General features: G+C 41.9%; 2 protein-coding genes across 7 annotated transcripts in view; both read left to right on the top strand.

Moving 5' to 3' along the window:
* The window catches only part of ALDOB (aldolase, fructose-bisphosphate B), an 89130-nt gene that overhangs the window by 10561 nt on the left and 57618 nt on the right, over positions 1-20951 (top strand). Inside the window, exon 2 of one of the 2 annotated variants that reach the window (XM_059889074.1) lies at positions 8952-9003. The exons of the other annotated variant lie outside the window; for it this stretch is intronic. Within the exon in view, the coding sequence (XP_059745057.1) occupies positions 8990-9003 (14 nt within the window). The 5' untranslated portion in view covers positions 8952-8989. The remainder of the gene's footprint in view (positions 1-8951; positions 9004-20951) is intronic. 2 annotated transcript variants of the gene reach the window in all.
* Positions 1-20951, top strand: part of PGAP4 (post-GPI attachment to proteins GalNAc transferase 4) — a 48873-nt gene that overhangs the window by 10561 nt on the left and 17361 nt on the right. For 3 of the 5 annotated variants that reach the window (XR_009495492.1, XR_003035941.2, XM_059889303.1), the window contains exon 1: positions 8950-9003. The gene's annotated coding sequence lies outside the window, so the exon portion shown is untranslated. 5 annotated transcript variants of the gene reach the window in all.

Raw genomic sequence — 20951 nt, 5'->3', positions numbered from 1 at the left:
ATAAGTGGCCCTTTGCCTGGTTTATGGATGGCTGCCTTCCTGATTTGTACTCACTGGCAGAGGAGAGAGAAAGCAAGCTGTCTTCTGTCTCTTCTAATAAGGGCACTAGTCCCAGTAAAAGAGTTCCAGGGGCATGACCTTAATATCTCCCAAAGACCCCATCTCCAAACATCATCACATCAGGTATTCAGATTTTGATTATGAATTTGGGGATGAGGGACACAAACATTCATTCCACAGCAGGGATTTAGGTAAAGCTTTTTAAATGTCAGTATATTTAAACCCTTCTTTTTCTTTTTAATGTGTCCATATCATCCTCATGTGTAATTATCTAAACATTGTTCCCTGTTGTTGGCCATTTCCTTTCCCTGTAGTTTGTCTATCCTTTCCTGTAGTTTGTCTAGCCATCTTGATGCCCTGCCCTCCATCTATTCCTCTCCCCATCTTTCTCCCTCTCTTTCTTACTTTCAAGCAAAATTTCTATGAACATTCCTTGTCTATGTTTGGTAGCATGTGTTGGCATTTCTGCAGAGTAGATTGCTAGAAGTAGAATTTCTATGTCAAAGGAGATACACATATAAAATTTTTGTAGATACCATCCAAACTTTCTCTCTAAGGTCACACCAATTTATATAAAAGTGCCATTTACTGTACTGGCTCACTCTCTCAAAGAAAATTGAATTGATGTTATCTTAAATGTAGAGATTGATTTTGGAGCAAGAGACCTCCATCTCCTCTTTTATTAGTGAGGGTTCTCAGCAGAGAAGATGTTACTTTTATCCATTTATTAGACTTTTACAGTGTCCTTCAGTGGGATTTTATAGAAGTGTATATTCTACATATTTTTTAAGTTTATTCTAGATATTTCTGGTTTATTTTTTAGACCATTTTGACTGAGATGTTTTATCCCATTGATTAGTAATAGTCTGATTATATGAAAGCATATATGATTATGTGAAATCATATATATATGATTATGTAGTGTGTAACATAGCATAGGGCTTCCCAGGTGGCACAGTGGTAAAAAGAATCCCCTGCCAATGCAGAAGATTCAAGAAACAGAGCTTCCCTGGTGGCTCAGATGGTAGAGAGACTCTGCCTGCAATGCTGGAGACCTGGGTTCAATCCCTGAGTTGGGAAGATTCCCTGGAGCAAGAAATGGCAACCCACTCCAGGATTCTTGCCTGGAAAATTCCATGGACAGAAAAGCCTGGTGGGCTACAGTCCGTGGGGTCACAGAGTCAGACATGACTGAGTGAGCACACACACAGATCATAGCGTATATTATTTTTGCATACTAATTCTGCCCCCAAACACATTCTGAAAGTCTGTACCATTTCTAATCATCTTCCAGTGGATTTTCTTGGCTTTCCAATCTATGCAGAGACAATATTGCATAATGGTTGAGAACATGAGTTCTGTAAACAGTCTGCTTGCTTTTCAAGTTTTGCCACCTATTTAAAGCTTTGCTAACCTTGGGTACAAGTTAATTGTTCCTTAATTGTTTTCAGATATAAAATGGATTTAATAATAGTACTTCTCATAGGCTTCTTATGAGAATAAATGAGATGCTTAAAACAGTGCCCATAAGAAGTGCTCAGCAAGAATTTCCAAGTAAGTTGATCTCTACGCATTATATGACCAGACTCTTTGCTACTCCCAATTTTATATCTTAGGAATTAAACCCTATAGAAGTCTTTTATTTGCTTAACAAACATTAAACCTTTTCTGTGCAGAGAATCCTGTTCTGTGTCTGTGAAGGATATCAAAGATAAATCAAACTGAGTCTACTAATAGGGGTTTATAAGTCCAGTTCAGATCAGTTCAGTTCAGTCATTGAATGAATGTCCAACTCTCTGCGACCCCGTGAATTGCAGCATGCCAGGCCTCCCTGTCCATCACCAACTCCCGGAGTCCACCCAAACCCATGTCTATAGAGTCGATGATGCCATCCAGCCATCTTATCCTCTGCCATCCCCTTCTCCTCCTGCCCTCAATCTTTCCCAGCATCAGGGTCTTTTCCAATGAGTCAACTCTTTGCATGAGGTAGCCAAAGTGTTGGAGTTTCAGCTTTAGCATCGGTCCTTCCAATGAACACCCAGGACTGATCTCCTTTAGGATGGACTGGTTGGATCTCCTTGCAGTCCAAGGGACTCTCAAGAGTCTTCTCCAACACCACAGTTCAAAAGCATCAATTCTTCGGCTCTCAGCTTTCTTCACAGTCCAACTCTCACATCCATACTTGACCACTGGAAAAATCATAGCCTTGACTAGATGGACCTTTGTTATAAGTCCAACTAGGTTGTAAATCACAGGCCATGAATTAAGCCATGTAAGATAGCATGCATCATATAAAAAGTTTAAGCTTTGAAATTTTTCCTGTGTTTAAATTCCCTGCTTTCATCTTGGTAGCATTGTTTTTCCATTTAAATGAGATTAGTTCCATTAATGTTTGAGAGTTGCTCTTTGGTCAGAAGAAATATACGTAAGACTAGTCCAGAACCTGGACACGTAGTAGGAGCTTAACTGTTGTTGTTTAGTTGCTAAGTTGTGTCCAACTCTTTGTGACCCCATAGACTGTAGCCCACCAGGCTCCTCTGTCCATGAGATTTCCCAGGCAAAAATACTTTTGCGGGTTGCCATTTCCTTTACCAGGGGATCTTCCCAACCCAGGAATTGAACCCTTGTCTCCTGCATTAGGAGGTGGATTCCTTATCGCTAAGCCACCAGGGAAGCCCAGGAGCTTAATAAGTGGTAGCTACAAATAGATGTAGTTTAAAGTAGAAAGTGACAAATGAATGTTCTGGAATGAAAGTTCATGTAAAGGACCCTAGAACTTGAAGAAAAAAAGAAATTATTCCTGTTTGGGTGTGTTTACCTGAAACAGATTGCCATTTATTTCTCCAGCAAAGATGGGTTTATTTGGGATCAGCAGAGAACTGCAATTCAGGATCTACAACCATGGTGAGTCATGTGCAAGTTTCTGCACATCAAGGGAAGGCAAATGTTTTTATGGAGGGGAAAAGAATGTTGGAAGGCAATAGTAAACCAAGAGCTCATGACTTTTTGTTGGCTGAGTCCTTGCCAGGAAAGAAGGGAAGTCTTTCTTCTTCCTGGTTACTCTCTGTTGTCATTCTAGGACCTGAGAGCTCCCTTTCTGGTCCTCGAGCTCTATTTAATTGAGTTTTCTATTTATTAATTTTTTTTTTATATCTCCCCCTTTTGATGAAGATCTGTTTCCAAAAGCATTGCTTATCAAGTGACAGGTTTTCTACTTTCAGAGGCATTTTGTTCTTCAATGTAAGGAAAGACCTTTTCTAGGTATTATGTCTCATGTTGGAGGGAATAGATTAGGAGTCTAATTATTAAGGTCACATGTGAGTAACAAGGAGGGGTAGGAGGGAGAAAGCTCAGGCACTTTTCATTTAAAGTTCATGTGTCATCAATATCATAGACATTAGGGATTTCCCTGGTGGTCCAGCAGTTGAGAACCACCTTCCAATGCAGGAGGTGTGGGTGTGATCCCTGGTCAGGGAACTAAGATCCCACGTGCCGTGGGGCAACTAAGGCCACACATCACAACTAGAGAGAAGCCCTCCCACTGAAACAAACAAAAAAAATCCCTCAAACCAACAACTGAGACTGGATGCAGCCAGAAACAAATCAGTTCAGTTCAGTCATTCAGTCGTGTCTGACTCTTTGTGACCCCATGAATCGCAGCATGCCAGGCCTCCCTGTCCATCACCAACTCCTGGAGTCCACCCAAACCCACGTCCATCGAGTCAGCTTGTGCTTCCTCCAACCCAGCGTTTCTCATGATGTATTCTGCATATAAGTTAAATAAGCAGGGTGACAATATACAGCCTTGACGGACTCCTTTTCCTATTTGGAACCAGTCTGTTGTTCCATGTCCAGTTCTAACTGTTGCTTCCTGACTTGCATACAGGTTTCTCAAGAGGCAGGTCAGGTAGTCTGGTATTCCCATCTCTTTCAGAATTTTCCACATTTTAATGTGATCCACACAGTCAAAGGCTTTGGCATAGTCAATAAAGCAGATGTTTTTCTGGAATTCTTTTCGCTTTTTCGATGATCCAGCAGATGTTGGCAATTTGATCTCTGGTTGCTCTGCCTTTTCTAAAACCATAAATATATATTTTTAAAAAGGATCATTGACATTAGAGATCATTTGAAGTGTTGTGTCATTATCAATGATTTGGCGATAAACATCCAACAGGACTGGCCCAGATATCTTAAGAAAGGTGTCTCATCAGATGTCATCTGCTTCAATTCTGAGAAATCTTTACTTTCAGGTCAATAGATGATGTACAGATCCGGTTAGGGTTTTATGCTCTCTTTAGGTGTGTCACATGTATCCAATAGTCTGTTCCTTGTAGTTTGGCACCACAAGTACCTGGTAGGGACATTTCCAGTGAGGCTGAGGAGCATTTCTGGAGGTGACTTTTTCACTAGATGAAACCTCCACATTGTAAGATGTGATGCTTAAGGTTTTCATCTCCCAAGAGTGTGCGGTGAAAACACTGCTCTACCACACATTGATATTTTTAATAGAAGCAATTCAGTTCAGTTCAGTTCAGTCACTCAGTCGTGTCCGGCTCTTTGCAACCCCATGAATCGCAGCATGCCAGGCCTCCCTGTCCGTCACCAACTGCCGGAGTTCACTCAGACTCACATCCATCGAGTCAGTGATGCCATCCAGCCATCTCATCCTCTGTCGTCCCCTTTTCTTCCTGCCCCCAATCCCTCCCAGCATCAGAGTCTTTTCCAATGAGTCAACTCTTCCCATGAGGTGGCCAAAGTACTGGAGTTTCAGCTTTAGCATCATTCCTTCCAAAGAAATCCCAGGGCTGATTTCCTTCAGGATGGACTGGTTGGATCTCCTTGCAGTCCAAGGGACTCTCAAGAGTCTTCTCCAACACCACAGTTCAAAAGCATCAATTCTTCAGCGCTCAGCCTTCTTCACAGTCCAACTCTCACATCCGTACATGACCACAAGAAAAACCATAGCCTTGACTAGATGAAACTTTGTTGGCAAAGTAATGTCTCTGCTTTTGAATATGCTATCTATGTTGGTCATAACTTTCCTTCCAAGGAGTAAGCGTCTTTTACTTTCATGGCTGCAATCACCATCTGCAGTGATTTTGGAGCCCCCCAAAATAAAGTCTGACCCTGTTTCCACTGTTTCCCCATCTATTTCCCATGAAGTGATGGGACCGGATGCCATGATCTTCATTTTCTGAATGTTGAGCTTTAAGCCAACTTTTTCACTCTCCACTTTCACCTTCATCAAGAGGCTTTTTAGTTCCTCTTCACTTTCTGCCATAAGGGTGGTGTCATCTGCATATCTGTGGTTATTGATATTTCTCCCGGCAATCTTGATTCCAGCTTGTGTTTCTTCCAGTCCAGTGTTTCTCATGATGTGCTCTGCATATAAGTTAAATAAGCAGGGTGACAATATACAGCCTTGATGAATTCCTTTTCCTATTTGGAACCAATCTGTTTTTCCATGTCCAGTTCTAACTGTTGCTTCCTGACCTGCATACAGGTTTCTCAAGAGGCAGGTCAGGTGGTCTGGTATTCCCATCTCTTTCAGAATTTTCCACAGTTTATTGTGATCCACACAGTCAAAGGCTTTGGCATAGTCAATAAAGCAGAAATAGGTGTTTTTCTGGAACTCTCTTGTTTTTTCCATGATGCAGCGGATGTTGGCAATTTGATCTCTGGTTCCTCTGCCTTTTCGAACACTAGCTTGAACATCAGGAAGTTCACGGTTCACATATTGCTGAAGCCTGGCTTGGAGAATTTTGAGCATTACTTTACTAGCATGTGAGATGAGTGCAAATGTGCGGTAGTTTGAGCATTCTTTGGCATTGCCTTTCTTTGAGACTGCAATGAAAACTGACCTTTTCCAGTCCTGTGGCCACTGCTGAGTTTTCCAAATGTGCTGGCATATTGAGTGCAGCACTTTCACAGCATCATCTTTCAGGATTTGGAATAGCTCAACTGGAATTCCATCACCTCCACTAGCTTTGTTCGTAGTGATGCTTTCTAAGGCCCACTTGACTTCACATTCCAGAATGTCTGGCTCTAGGTCAGTGATCACACCATCGTGATTATCTGGGTCGTGAAGATCTTTGTTGTACAGTTTTCTGTGTATTCTTGCCACCTCTTCTTAATATCTTCTGCTTCTGTTAGGTCCATACCATTTCTGTCCTTTATCAAGCCCACCTTTGCATGAAATGGTCCCTTGGTCTCTCTAATTTTCTTGAAGAGATCTCTAGTCTTTCCCATTCTGTTGTTTTCCTCTATTTCTTTGCATTGATCGCTGAGGAAGGCTTTCTTATCTTTTCTTGCTGTTCTTTGGAACTCTACATTCAGATGCTTATATCTATCCTTTTCTCCTTTGCTTTTCGCTTCTCTTCTTTTCACAGCTATTTGTAAGGCCTCCCCAGACAGCCATGTTGCTTTTTTGCATTTCTTTTCCATGGGGATGGTCTTGATCCCTGTCTCCTGTACAATGTCACGAACCTCCATCCATAGTTCATCAGGCACTCTATCTATCAGATCTAGGCCCTTAAATCTATTTCTCACTTCCACTGTATAATCATAAGGGATTTGATTTAGGTCATATCTGAATCGTCTAGTGGTTTTCCCTACTTTCTTCAATTTAAGTCTGAATTTGGCAATAAGGAGTTCATGGTCTGAGCCACAGTCAGCTCCCGGTCTACATTTGTTGACTGTATAGAGCTTCTTCATCTTTGGCTGCAAAGAATATAATCAATTTGATTTCGGTGTTGACCATCTGGTGATGTCCATGTGTAGAGTCTTCTCTTATGTTGTTGGAAGAGGGTGTTTGCTATGACCAGTGCATTTTCTTGGCAAAACTCTATTAGTCTTTGCCCTGCTTCATTCTGTATTCCAAGGCCAAATTTGCCTGTTACTCCAGGTGTTTCTTGACTTCGTACTTTTGCATTCCAGTCCCCTAAAATGAAAAGGACATCTTTTTTGGGTGTTAGTTCTAAAAGGTCTTGTAGGTCTTCATAGAACCGTTCAACTTCAGCTTCTTCAGCATTACTGGTTGGGGCATAGACTTGGATTACTGTGATATTGAATGGTTTGCCTTGGAAACGAACAGAGATCATTCTGTCATTTTTGAGATTGCATGCAAGTACTGCATTTCGGACTCTTTTGTTGACCATGATGGCTACTCCATTTCTTCTGAGGGATTCCTGCCCGCAGTAGTAGATATAATGATCATCTGAGTTAAATTCACCCATTCCAGTCCATTTGAGTTTGCTGATTCCTAGAATGTCGACGTTCACTCTTGCCATCTCTTGTTTGACCACTTCCAATTTGCCTTGATTTATGGACCTGACATTCCAGGTTCCTATGCAATATTGCTCTTTACAGCATCGGACCTTGCATCTATCACCAGTCACATCCACAGCGGGGTATTCTTTTCACTTTGGCTCCATCCCTTCATTCTTTCTGAGTTATTTCTCCACTGATCTCCAGTAGCATATTGGGCACCTACTGACCTGGGGAGTTTCTCTTTCAGTATCCTATCATTTTGCCTTTTCATACTGTTCATGGGGTTCTCAAGGCAAGAATACTAAAGTGGTTTGCCATTCCCTTCTCCAGTGGACCACATTCTGTCAGATCTCTCCACCATGACCCGCCGTTCTTGGGTTGCCCCACAGGCATGGCTAAGTTCATTGAGTTAGACAAGGCTGTGGTCCTAGTGTGATTAGATTGACTAGTTTTCTGTGAGTATGGTTTCAGTGTGTCTGCCCTCTGATGCCCTCTTGCAACACCTACCATCTTACTTGGTTTTCTCTTACCTTGGGTGTGGGGTATCTCTTCACGGCTGCTCCAGCAAAGTGCAGCCGCTGCTCCTTACCTTGGATGAGGGGTATCTCCTCACCGCCTCCCTTCCTGACCTTCAACGTGGGATAGCTCCTCTAGGCCCTCCTGCGCCCGCGCAGCCACCTCTCCTTGGACGTGGGGTTGGTTCTTCCGGCCGCTGCCCCTGGCCTCGGGCGTAGGGGCGTGTGGTAGCTCCTCTGGGCCTCCACCCCTGGCCTTGGGCGTGGGGTAGCTCCTCTCGGCCTCTGCTCCTGGCCTCGGGCGTGGGGGCGTAGGGGCGTGGGGTAGCTCCTTTCGGCCACTGCCCCTGACCTTGGACGTGGGGTAGCTCCTCCTGGCCACCGCCTCTGACCTCAGACTTGGGTAGCTCTTCTTGGCCGTTCTTGCGCCGTCGCAGCCTGGCACTCTCAGCCGCTGCCCCTGACCTCGAACGTGGGGTAACTCCTCTTGGCCGCCACCCTTCAGGAACCTAGAAGTTAAATAAGCAGGGTCACAATATACAGCCTTGATGTACTCCTTTTTCAATTTTGAACCAGTCAGTAGTTCCATGTCTGGTCCTAACTGTTTCTTGACCCACATACAGGTTTGTCAGGAGATAGGTAAGGTGGTCTGGCACTCCCATCTCTTTAAGAATTTTCCACTGTTTGTTTGTGATCTATACAAAGGCTTTACTGTAGTCAATGAAGCAGAAGTAGGAATTTTTCTGGAACTCTTTTGCCTTTTCCATGATCCAGTGAATACTGACAGTTTGATCTCTGGTTCCTCTGTCTCTTCACAAACCAGCTTGTACATCTAGAAGTTCTGGGTTCATTTACTGCTGAATCCGAGCTTGAAGGATTTCGAGTATAACCTTGCTAGCATGTGAAATGAGTACAGTTGTATGGTAGTTTCAACATCTTTGGGATTGGAACAAAAACTGACATTTTCCAGTCCTGTGACCACTGCTGAGTTTTCCAAATTTGCTGACATATTGAGTGCAGCACTTTAACAGCATCATCTTTTAGGATTTGAAATAGCTTAGCTGGAATTCCATCACTCTCACTGTTTTGTTTTGTTTTGTTTTGTAGTATTGCTTCCAAAGGCCCACTTGACTTCACACTTCAGGATGTCCAGCTCTAGGTGAGTGACCACACCATCTTGGTTATCCAGGTCATGAAGACCTTTCTTGTATAGTTCTGTGTATTCTTGCTGCCTCTTCTTAATCTCTTCTGCTTCTGTTAGATCCTTACCATTTCTGTCCTTTATCGTGCCTATCCTTGCGTGAAATGTTCCCTTGATATCTCCAGTTTTCTTGAAGAGATCTCTAGTCTGTCCCATTCTATTGTTTTCCTCCATTTGTTTGCATTGTTCCTTTCAGAAGCCCATCTTATCTCTCCTTACTATTCTCTGGAACTCTGCATTCAGTTGGCTATATCTTTCCCTTTCTCCCTTGCCTTCCTGTTCTCCTCTTTCCTCAGCTATTTATAAAGCTTTCTCAGACAACCGCTTTGCCTTCTTGCATTTCTTTTTCTTTGGGATGGTTTTGGTCACTGCCTCCTGTGCAATGTTGTGAGCCTCCATCCATAGTTCTTCAGGCACTCTGTCTGTCAGATCTAATCCCTTGAATCTATTTGAAATGTCTACTGCATAATCATAAGAGATTTTATTTAGGTCATACCTGAATGGCTTAGTGGTTTTCCCTACTTTATTCAGTTTAAGTGTGAACTTTGCAATAAGGAACTCATGATCTAAGCCACAGTCAGCTCTGGTCTTGTTTTTACTGCATAGAGTTTCTCCATATTGGCTGCAAAGAGCATAATTAATCTGATTTCTTTTGGTATTGACCATCTGATGATGTTCATGTGTAGAGTCGTCTCTTGTGTTGTTGGAAAAGGGTGTTTACTATGACCAACATGTTCTCTTGACAAAACTGTTAGCTTTGCCCTGCTTCATTTTGTACTCCAAAGTCAAACTTGCCTGTTATTCCAGGTATCTCTTGACTTCCTACTTTTGCATTCCAATCCTCTATGATTGAAAGGACATCTTTTTTTGGTATTAGATCTAGGTCTTATATGGAGAAGGAAATGGCAACCCACTCCAGTATTCTTGCCTAGAGAATCCTATGGACGGAGGAGCCTGGTGGGCTGCCATCTATGTGGTCTCACAGAGTCGGACACAACTGAAGCAACTTAGCAGCAGCAGCAGCTAGGTCTTATAGGTCTTCATAGAACTGGTCAACTTCAGCTTTTTCAGCATCAATGGTTGGGTCATAGACTTGGATTACTGTGATATTGAATGGTTGCCTTGGAAACAACCCAAGATCATTTTGTTGTTTTTGAGATTGCACCCAAATATTGCACTTTGGCCTCTCTTGATGGGTATGAAGTCTACTCCATTTCTTCTAAGGATTCTTGCCCACATTAGTAGATACAATGGTCATCTGAATTAATTTTGCCCATTCCCATCCATTTTTGTACCCTGATTCCTAAGATGTCAATGTTCATTCTTGCCGTCTCCTGTTTGACCACTTCCAATTTACCTTGATTCGTGGACCTAACATTCCAGGTTCCTATGCAATATTATTCTTTATGGCATCGGACTTTACTTTCTCCACCAGACGCATCCACAACTGAGTGTCGTTTCCACTTTGGCCCAGTCACTTCATTCTGGAGCTTTTAGTAACTGCCCTCTGCACTTCCCGAGTAGCATATGGGACACCTTCCCACCTGGGGGGATTATCTTCCGGTGTCATATCTGTTTACCTTTTCATACAGTCCTTGGAGTTCTCCAGGTAAGAACTGGAAAGTGAAAGTCACTCAGTTGTGTTGAACTCTTTGCAACCCCATGGACTGTAGCCCACTAGGCTCCTCCTCTGTCAATGGAATTCTCCAGGCAAGAATATTGGAGTGGGCTGTCATTTCCTCTCCAGGGGATCTTCCTGATTCAGGGATCAAACCTAGGTCTCCAGCATTGCAGGCATATTCTTTACCATCTGAGCCATCAGAAAAGCCCCAAGAGTACTGAAGTGGGCTGTTATTTCCTCCTTCCTTGGACCATGTTTTGTCAGAACTCTTCACTATGACCTGTCTGTCTTGGGTGGCCCTACATGGCATGGCTCATAGCTTCATTGAGTTATGCAAGCCCCTTCGCCCTGACAAGGTTGTGATCCATGAAGGAAACTTAAGTTTGTAACAATCTCTTTTCTGATGTCCTGGCTCTGTGCAACATGCCACACACTCAGGGAGTAGCTTGTAAAGTGTTCAGTTCCTTACCCAGGAAAGAGTAGGAGGTGAGCATTTTTTGGCCTTTTCTTTCACCACTGAGCCCTGGAGGTTCAGCAATGGAGAGTACTCACATACCCATTAAGAACTGCTTCTTTCTTTGCTGTTCCTGTTGGTCTAATGGATGTGTGCCCCATTGGTCTTTAGAGCTAGGTGTTTGGGGCCTGTCCATCCAGTGGGAGCCTTGAAAGTTGGAGCTCTGTGTATGTGGTCCAAATCTTTCACTCAGGGACCAGCTGGTTGTTGTGGGTGTGTTCGTCCCAGTTGACTGGCACTGTGCCAGGTTGGAATTTATGGTAAGAGCTTGTTTTGATGTGGGTATTTTCTTATTTGCCTGATATGTAGGAGTCACTCAGCTAGGTTCTGGATTTCTCTTAGAAGGAATTTTCCTTGTGCAGCTGTACATTCAATATGTCCATGGGAAGAGGAAAGATCAGGAGCATTAAATGTTGTCATCTTTGTCTCTCCCTGAGTTTGCTTCTTTTAATGGGTAGCTGTATCCCATTCTTTGGAGGTACCATAGTTTATTTGACTCACTCAATTGATGGGCGCTTGGCAATATTCTGCTCTTCTATTTGGTGCTACAAGTCATTCCTCACACATGAGAATATATATCTAGGAAAGAATGCTAGAAATTGAATTGCTGAGCTTTAGGGTGTCTTGTTGCATGCGTGCATGCAAAGTTGCTTCAGTCATGTCTGACTCTTTGCTTCCCTATGGACCATAGTCTGCCAGGCTCCTCTGTCCATGGGATTCTCCAGGCAAGAATACTGCAGTGGGTTGCCACGCCCTCCTCCAGGGGATCTTCCCGACCCAGGGATCTAACACACGTCCCTTATGTCTCCTGCATTGGCAGGCAGGTTCTTTACCACTAGTGCCACCTAGGAGGCCCCAGTGTGTCTTGTTAGATAGTTCTAAATTAATTCTACAGAGGTTGTGCCAATTTACAACTCCCATTTTGTTAATGCAAAACACATGAGTACCTATGTAGTAAGTCCTATGTTTATGAAGACTAGGAACGGCTCCTCTAGGAGACCGTGTTACAGAGTGAGAAAAAGCTATCTATATGAAAAGGCAAGGAAAGATGTGGGGATTAGAATGTTCTCGGGTAAGGGAGTTGAGTGAGCAAAGGCCAGGAGATGGGCAATAGCTTAGGACAGTTGATGTTCTGAAAGAAGATCATCATATCTAGAGGTGCCTTGCTCACTGGCTATCTGTGGCTATTCAGTTCAGTTCAGTTCAGTCGCTCAGCCGTGTCCGACTCTTTGCGACCCCACGAATCGCAGCACGCCAGGCCTCCCTGTCCATCACCAACTCCCAGAGTTCAATCAAACTCATGTCCATCAAGTCGGTGATGCCATCCAGCCATCTCATCCTCTGTCGTCCCCTTCTCCTCTTGCCCCCAATCCCTCCCAGCATCAGAGTCTTTTCCAATGAGTCAACTCTTCACATGAGGTGGCCAAAGTACTGGAGTTTCAGCTTTAACATCAGTCCTTCCAATGAACACCCAGGACTGATCTCCTTTAGAATGGACCAGTTGGATCTCCTTACAGTCCAAGGGACTGTCAAGAGTCTTCTCCAACACCACAGTTTGAAAGCATCAATTCTTCAGTGCTCAGCTTTCTTCATAGTCCAACTTTCACATCCATACATGACCACTGGAAAAACCATAGCCTTGACTAGACGTACCTTTGTTGGCAAAGTAATGTCTCTGCTTTTGAATATGCTATCTAGGTTGGCCATTAACTTTCCTTCCAAGGAGTAAGCGTCTTTTAATTTCATGGCTGCAATTACCATCTGCAGTGATTTTGGAGCTCCAAAAAATAAAGTCTGACACTGTTTCCACTGTTTCCCTATCTATTCCCCATGAAGTAGTGGGACTCGATGACATGATCTTCGTTTTCTGAATGTTGAGCTTTAAGCCAACTTTTTCACTCTCCTCTTTCACTTTCATCAAGAGGCTTTTTAGTTCCTCTTCATTTTCTGGCACAAAGGTGGTGTCATCTGCATATCTGAGGTTATTGATATTTCTCCCGGCAATCTTGATTCCAGCTTGTGCTTCTTCCAGGCCAGCGTTTCTCATGATGTACTCTGCATATAAGTTAAATAAACAGGGTGACAATATACAGCCTTGACATACTCCTTTTCCTATTTGGAACCTAAGCATTTAAATGTGGCTCATGTTGAATTGAGATATGCTGTGAAAATAAAATACACACTGAATTTCAAAGACTTTAGTATGGAAAAAAGAATATAGAATGCCTCATTTGTAATTTTTTTTATGTTGGTTTCATGTTGAAATCATAATTTTGATGTGTTAAAATACAGTATTAAAATGAATTTCATCTGTTTCTTTTTACTTTTTTATTGTGGCTGCTAGAAAAACTTTAACTACATATATGGCTTACAGTATATTTCCATTGGACAGTCGTAGTCTAGAGCATAGAGTTGGTAAACTATCAGTTGCAGGCCAGATTTGGTCTACAGCCTGTTTTGATGTGACCTGAGTGCTAAAAATAGTTTTTACATTTTTTCAAAGAGTTAAAAAAAGAAATAATATAAGGGGAATATGCAACTGTGGGTGATCAACAAAGTCTAAAATACTTACTGTCTAGCCTTTATTAGTCTAGAACATACAAAGAGGGCAGTAGAACAAGATATCAAGGGAGGGCAGGGTCCAGATCATAAAGGGCCTTTTGAATCACAATAAGTTGTTTAGATCTTATTAAAAGAGCAGTAGAAATATAAGAATGGTTTTAAGCAGGAGCATGACATGATCAGATTTATATTCTTAAATAATAATTGTCTGTGCGTGTGTGCACATGTACTCCTTGAATAGTCTACCCTGGGACTTATTTGGACTAAAGAGTGTCACTTTCTTGTTTTACCAAAAACTCACTGGAAGAGGGTATTGAAGGAGGTTGGATGGCAGTTTTACACCAAACCCGGAGTTCTGCATTGTCATCATAATTGCACTGTCATCTTAGCACTTAATATGTGCCTGGCACTTTCTGAGCTGCATGTCTTATCTCGTTGACAGCATTTTGTTCCTTTAAGTAGTTGCAGCTCCCTTAGCAAGGTAGAACAGTATGAACAAGAAACCACCTGAATGACTCCATTCCTAAGACCAAGTAAGGCTTTGGTCCTTGGCTTCCACTGGTAGTGATGTGGAACTGGTTGAGGCCATGGGAATGTGCAACCATGTGACTGAACAGATCCCAGGGAGATGCAACCAATCTGCAGTACTTTGGAAGTCCACATCCCAGCAAGGACTGCATACTACTCAAACCTCTCCCTGCTTATTTCCCTCTTTAATAGGGAACTGGAGATCCCTATCCAGGTCTCTTACTAGTACTGGGATAGTCTGTCTCACCTCTGAGGTCCCACAATATATTCTGTTTCTGTTGCTGAAATGAGACTTGTCTCTCTACTTCCTTGAATTACTATGTCATCATACCATAGAGAGAGGTTTGGTATTTTACACAACTCTAATGGGCAGGGTGGGCTTCCCAGGTTGTTCAGAAGTAAAGAATCTGCCTGCCAATGCAGGAGATGCAAGTTTGATCCCTGCGTTGGGAAGATCCCCTGGAGGAGGAAATGGCAACCCATTTCAATTCTTGCGTGGAGAATTCCAGGAGCAGAGGAGCCCGGTGGGCTATAGTCCTTAGGCTCGCAGGGTCGGTCATGACTGAGTGAATGAGTGTGTGTGTGTGTGTGTGTGTGTGTGTGTGTGTGTGCATGCGTGCACACACACACACACAATATGGGCAGGGTAGGCTAACCACTGTAATAAGTCAAAAACTCATTAGTGGCTATATACAACAGTTTGTGTATGATTGACAACACATCCCACTCTAGGTTGGATGGGTGCTGGGAGGTGAGCAGTAGGAGAGACCTCAGTTCTATGCAGTCATTCAAGGACCCAGGCTCACGCCAGCTTGTGGCTCCTTCCTCCTCTAGATCCACCAAGGCTGTCCAGCTAGCAGGTGGAGAAAGAGAAAGTCAAGAAGGCACAACTGCTGTCAGTTACCTTGATCTGGAAGTCATAGCTGTCACGTTGCTCACATTTTACTGGCAAGCCTGAGTCACATGACCCCACCTGAAGATGGTAGGCTAGGAAATGTGATCTTTCTGTGAGAGCACTAGAGAGCACAGCAACCTCACATGGTACCCGGGCAGTTCTTCTTTAAGATAACTCAAAAGCTAGGCCATTTTCTTCCCAATATGTGCAAACGTTATTATACTTCTCAGGTAAGAGATTTGCCTTTATTCTATAGAAACCATTTAATTTTACACTGACCTTACTGGTGTTATACTGGCTTTGTCCTTTTAGTTCTGTTTTTTGTGCAAGTCTATTTTCCCTCGGATTTTAGACCTTCTTACTCCTATTACTAAGTTTGTATGTACAGTCTGTGTATGTATGTGTTATATATATATAGGCTATATATATATAGGCTTTCCCAGCGGCTCAGCAGTGATGAAGTCATCTGCAATGCAGGAGTTGGGAAGGGTTGGGAAGATCCCCTGGAGGAGGGCACCGCAACTGAGTCCAGTATTCTTTCTTGGAGAATCCCATGGACAGAGGAACCTGACAAGCTACAGTCCAGAGTCACAAAAAGTCAGATGCAACTGAAGTGACTAAGCACACACATATGTGTATATATGTACATATATACAGGCTGTGCTGCACAGCATGTAGGATCTTAGTTCCCCAACCACAGATTGAACGTGTTCCCCCTGCAGTGGAAGCACAAGTCTTAACCTCTGGACCACCAGGGAAATCCCCATATGGGTACATTTTAATGTCATTTTACTCTGTATTATTTTACTCTGTAACACACTTAATCTTCACAGTAACCCTATGAGATGGGTATTATTATTACCTCCACTTTAGAGGTAGAGAGATGTGGAGAGATGCAGTGACCTTTTACCAAGTGAGTGGCTGAGCTGTTTTCACTCCAGCGCGTGCCTGACCTCAGGCCTGAACTCTGAGAGAACACCTCATGTTACATTCCTTTCTGGACCAGGCTAGACCAACTTTTTCATCTTCCTCTCTGCCTCCGCTTTGCCTACCTCACAAAAAGCTGCCCATACATCTTCTTTCAGATATTTCCTCCCCTTTCAAACTCTGGGGCTCTAGAGTTCACTTGCATATGTAGGGAGATCTTGTCTCTGACTGGTTCCCATGGTAGTTTTATAAAATATAAAATGGGGGGAGGAGCCAAGATGGCGGAGGAGTAGGACGGGGAGAACACTTTCTCCCCCACAAATTCATCAAAAGAGCATTTAAACGTCGAGTAAATTCCACAAAACAACTTCTGAATGCTGGCAGAGGACATCAGGCACCCATAAAAGCAATCCAACTCTTCGAAAGGAGATAACCGAGTGGTGGGGAGGCGATAAGTCGCAGCATTGGCGCTCGCCAAACACCTCATCACTTGAGCTGCTCAGACCTGGGAAGAGCACAAAACTCAGGCCCAACTGAGTCTGCGCCTCTGAGGACTACCCGAGTGCCTGAACCTGAGCGGCTTGGACCTGGGAGGTACATGCAGCCCAGGGCCAGCCTCGGATTGTTCCCGGCAGAACAACCTAGAGCCCGAGCAGTGTGGGCAGGGAGGCTACATGCGCCGTGAGCGGGGGCAGACCCAGTGTGGCTGAGGCACTGCGAGCGCACGCCAGTGTTATTTGTTTGCAGCATCCCTCCCTCCCTCCCCACAGCGCGACTGAACAAAGAGAAGAAATACAGCTCCACCCATCAGAACACCGACACAAGCTTCCCTAACCAGGAAACCTTGACAAGCCACCTGTACAAACCCACACACAGCGAGGAAAAGCCACAATAAAGAGAACTCCACAAACTGCCAGAATACAGAAAGGACACCCCAAACTCAGCAATTTAAACAAGATGAAGAGACAGAGGAATACCCAGCAGATAAAGGAACAGGATAAATGCCCACCAAACCAAACCAAAGAGGAAGAGATAGGGAATCTACCTGATAAAGAATTCTGAATAATGATAGTGAAATTGATCCAAAATCTTGAAATTAAAATGGAATCACAGATAAATAGCTTGGAGACAAGGATTGAGAAGATGCAAGAAAGGTTTAACAAGGACCTAGAAGAAATAAAAAAGAGTCAATATATAATGAATAATGCAATAAATGAAATTAAAAACACTCTGGAGGCAACAAATAGTAGAATAACAGAGGCAGAAGATAGGATTAGTGAATTAGAAGATAGGATGGTAGAAATAAATGAATCAGAGAGAATAAAAGAAAAACGAATTAAAAGAAATGAGGACAATCTCAGAGACCTCCAGGACAATATTAAACGTTACAACATTCGAATCATAGGGGTTCCAGAAGAAGAAGACAAAAAGAAAGACCGTGAGAAAATACTTGAGGAGATAATAGTTGAAAACTTCCCTAAAATGGGGAAGGAAATAATCACCCAAGTCCAAGAAACCCAGAGGATCCCAAACAGGATAAACCCAAGGCGAAACACCCCAAGACACATATTAATCAAATTAACAAAGATCAAACACAAAGAACAAATATTAAAAGCAGCAAGGGAAAAACAACAAATAACACACAAGGGAATTCCCATAAGGATAACAGCTGATCTTTCAATAGAAACTCTTCAAGCCAGGAGGGAATGGCAAGACATACTTAGAATGATGAAAGAAAATAACCTACAGCCCAGATTATTTTACCCAGCAAGGATTTCATTCAAGTATGAAGGAGAAATCAAAAGCTTCTCAGACAAGCAAAAGCTGAGAGAATTCTGCACCACCAAACCAGCTCTCCAACAAATACTAAAGGATATTCTCTAGACAGGAAACACAAAAATGGTGTATAAATTCGAACCCCAAACAATAAAGTAAATGGCAACGGGATCATAATTATCAGTAATTACCTTAAACGTAAATGGGTTGAATGCCCCAACCAAAAGACAAAGACTGGCTGAATGGATACAAAAACAAGACCCCTACATATGTTGTCTACAGGAGACCCACCTCAAAACAGGGGACACATACAGACTGAAAGTGAAGGGCTGGAAAAAGATTTTCCATGCAAATAGGGACCAAAAGAAAGCAGGAGTAGCAATACTCATATCAGATAAAATAGACTTTAAAACAAAGGCTGTGAAAAGAGACAAAGAAGGTCACTACATAATGATCAAAGGATCAATCCAAGAAGAAGATATAACAATTATAAATATATATGCACCCAACACGGGAGCACCGCAGTATGTAAGACAAATGCTAACAAGTATGAAAGGAGAAGTTAACAATAACACAATAATAGTGGGAGACTTTAATACCCCACTCACACCTATGGATAGATCAACTAAACAGAAAATTAACAAGGAAACACAAACTTTAAGTGATACAATAGACCAGTTAGACCTAATTGATATCTATAGGACATTTCATCCCAAAACAATGAATTTCACCTTTTTCTCAGGTGCACATGGAACCTTCTCCAGGACAGATCACATCCTGGGCCATAAAGCTAGCCTTGGTAAATTCAAAAAAATAGAAATCATTCCAAGCATCTTTTCTGACCACAATGCAGTAAGATTAGATCTCAGTTACAGGAGAAAAACTATTAAAAATTCCAACATATGGAGGCTGAACAACACGCTGCTGAATAACCAACAAATCACAGAAGAAATCAAAAAAGAAATCAAAATTTGCATAGAAACGAATGAAAATGAAAACACAACAACCCAAAACCTGTGGGACACAGTAAAAGCAGTCCTAAGGGGAAAGTTCATAGCAATACAGGCACACCTCAAGAAACAAGAAAAAAGTCAAATAAATAATCTAACTCTACACCTAAAGCAACTAGAAAAGGAAGAAATGAAGAACCCCAGGGTTAGTAGAAGGAAAGAAATCTTAAAAATTAGAGCAGAAATAAATGAAAAAGAAACAAAAGAGACCATAGCAAAAATCAACAAAGCCAAAAGCTGGTTCTTTGAAAGGATAAATAAAATTGACAAACCATTAGCCAGACTCATCAAGAAACAAAGGGAGAAAAATCAAATCAATAAAATTAGAAACGAAAATGGAGAGATCATGACAACACAGAAATACAAAGGATCATAAGAGACTATTATCAACAATTATATGCCAATAAAATGGACAACGAGGAAGAAATGGACAAATTCTTAGAAAAGTACAACTTTCCAAAACTCGACCAGGAAGAAATAGAAAACCTTAACAGACCCATCACAAGCACGGAAATTGAAACTGTAATCAAAAATCTTCCAGCAAACAAAAGCCCAGGTCCAGACGGCTTCACAGCTGAATTCTACCAAAAATTTAGAGAAGAGCTAACACCTATCCTGCTCAAACTCTTCCAGAAAATTGCAGAGGAAGGTAAACTTCCAAACTCATTCTATGAGGCCACCATCACCCTAATACCAAAACCTGACAAAGATCCCACAAAAAAAGAAAACTACAGGTCAATATCACTGATGAACATAGATGCAAAAATCCTAAACAAAATTCTAGCAATCAGAATCCAACAACACATTAAAAAGATCATACACCATGACCAAGTGGGCTTTATCCCAGGGATGCAAGGATTCTTCAATATCCGCAAATCAATCAATGTAATACACCACATTAACAAATTGAAAAATAAAAACCATATGATTATCTCAATAGATGCAGAGAAAGCCTTTGACAAAATTCAACATCCATTTATGATAAAAACTCTCCAGAAAGCAGGAATAGAAGGAACATACCTCAACATAATAAAAGCTATATATGACAAACCCACAGCAAACATTATCCTCAATGGTGAAAAATTGAAAGCATTTCCTCTAAAGTCAGGAACAAGACAAGGGTGCCCACTTTCACCATTACTATTCAACATAGTTTTGGAAGTTTTGGCCACAGCAATCAGAGCAGAAAAAGAAATAAAAGGAATCCAAATTGGAAAAGAAGAAGTAAAACTCTCACTATTTGCAGATGACATGATCCTCTACATAGAAAACCCTAAAGACTCCACCAGAAAATTACTGGAACTAATCAATGATTATAGTAAAGTTGCAGGATATAAAATCAACACACAGAAATCCCTTGCATTCCTATACACTAATAATGAGAAAACAGAAAGAGAAATTAAGGAAACAATTCCATTCACCATTGCAACGAAAAGAATAAAATACTTAGGAATATATCTACCTAAAGAAACTAAAGACCTATATATAGAAAACTATAAAACACTGGTGAAAGAAATCAAAGAGGACACTAATAGATGGAGAAATATACCATGTTCATGGATTGGAAGAATCAATATAGTGAAAATGAGTATACTACCCAAAGCAATTTATAGATTCAATGCAATCCCTATCAAGCTACCAACAGTATTCTTCACAGAGCTAGAACAAATAATTTCACAATTTGTATGGAAATACAAAAAACCTCGAATAGCCAAAGCGATCTTGAGAAAGAAAAATGGAACTGGAGGAATCAACCTACCTGACTTCAGGCTCTACTACAAAGCCACAGTTATCAAGACAGTATGGTACTGGCACAAAGACAGAAATATAGATCAATGGAACAAAATAGAAAGCCCAGAGATAAATCCACGCACATATGGACACCTTATCTTTGACAAAGGAGGCAAGAATATACAATGGATTAAAGACAATCTCTTTAACAAGTGGTGCTGGGAAATCTGGTCAACCACTTGTAAAAGAATGAAACTAGAACACTTTCTAACACCATATACAAAAATAAACTCAAAATGGATTAAAGATCTCAACGTAAGACCAGAAACTATAAAACTCCTA

Source organism: Bos taurus, chromosome 8, assembly GCF_002263795.3.
Source record: "Bos taurus isolate L1 Dominette 01449 registration number 42190680 breed Hereford chromosome 8, ARS-UCD2.0, whole genome shotgun sequence".
Taxonomy (NCBI): Eukaryota; Metazoa; Chordata; class Mammalia; order Artiodactyla; family Bovidae; genus Bos; species Bos taurus.
Note: the sequence above shows the minus strand (reverse complement) of the source record. Positions and strands in the feature narration are given on the sequence as shown.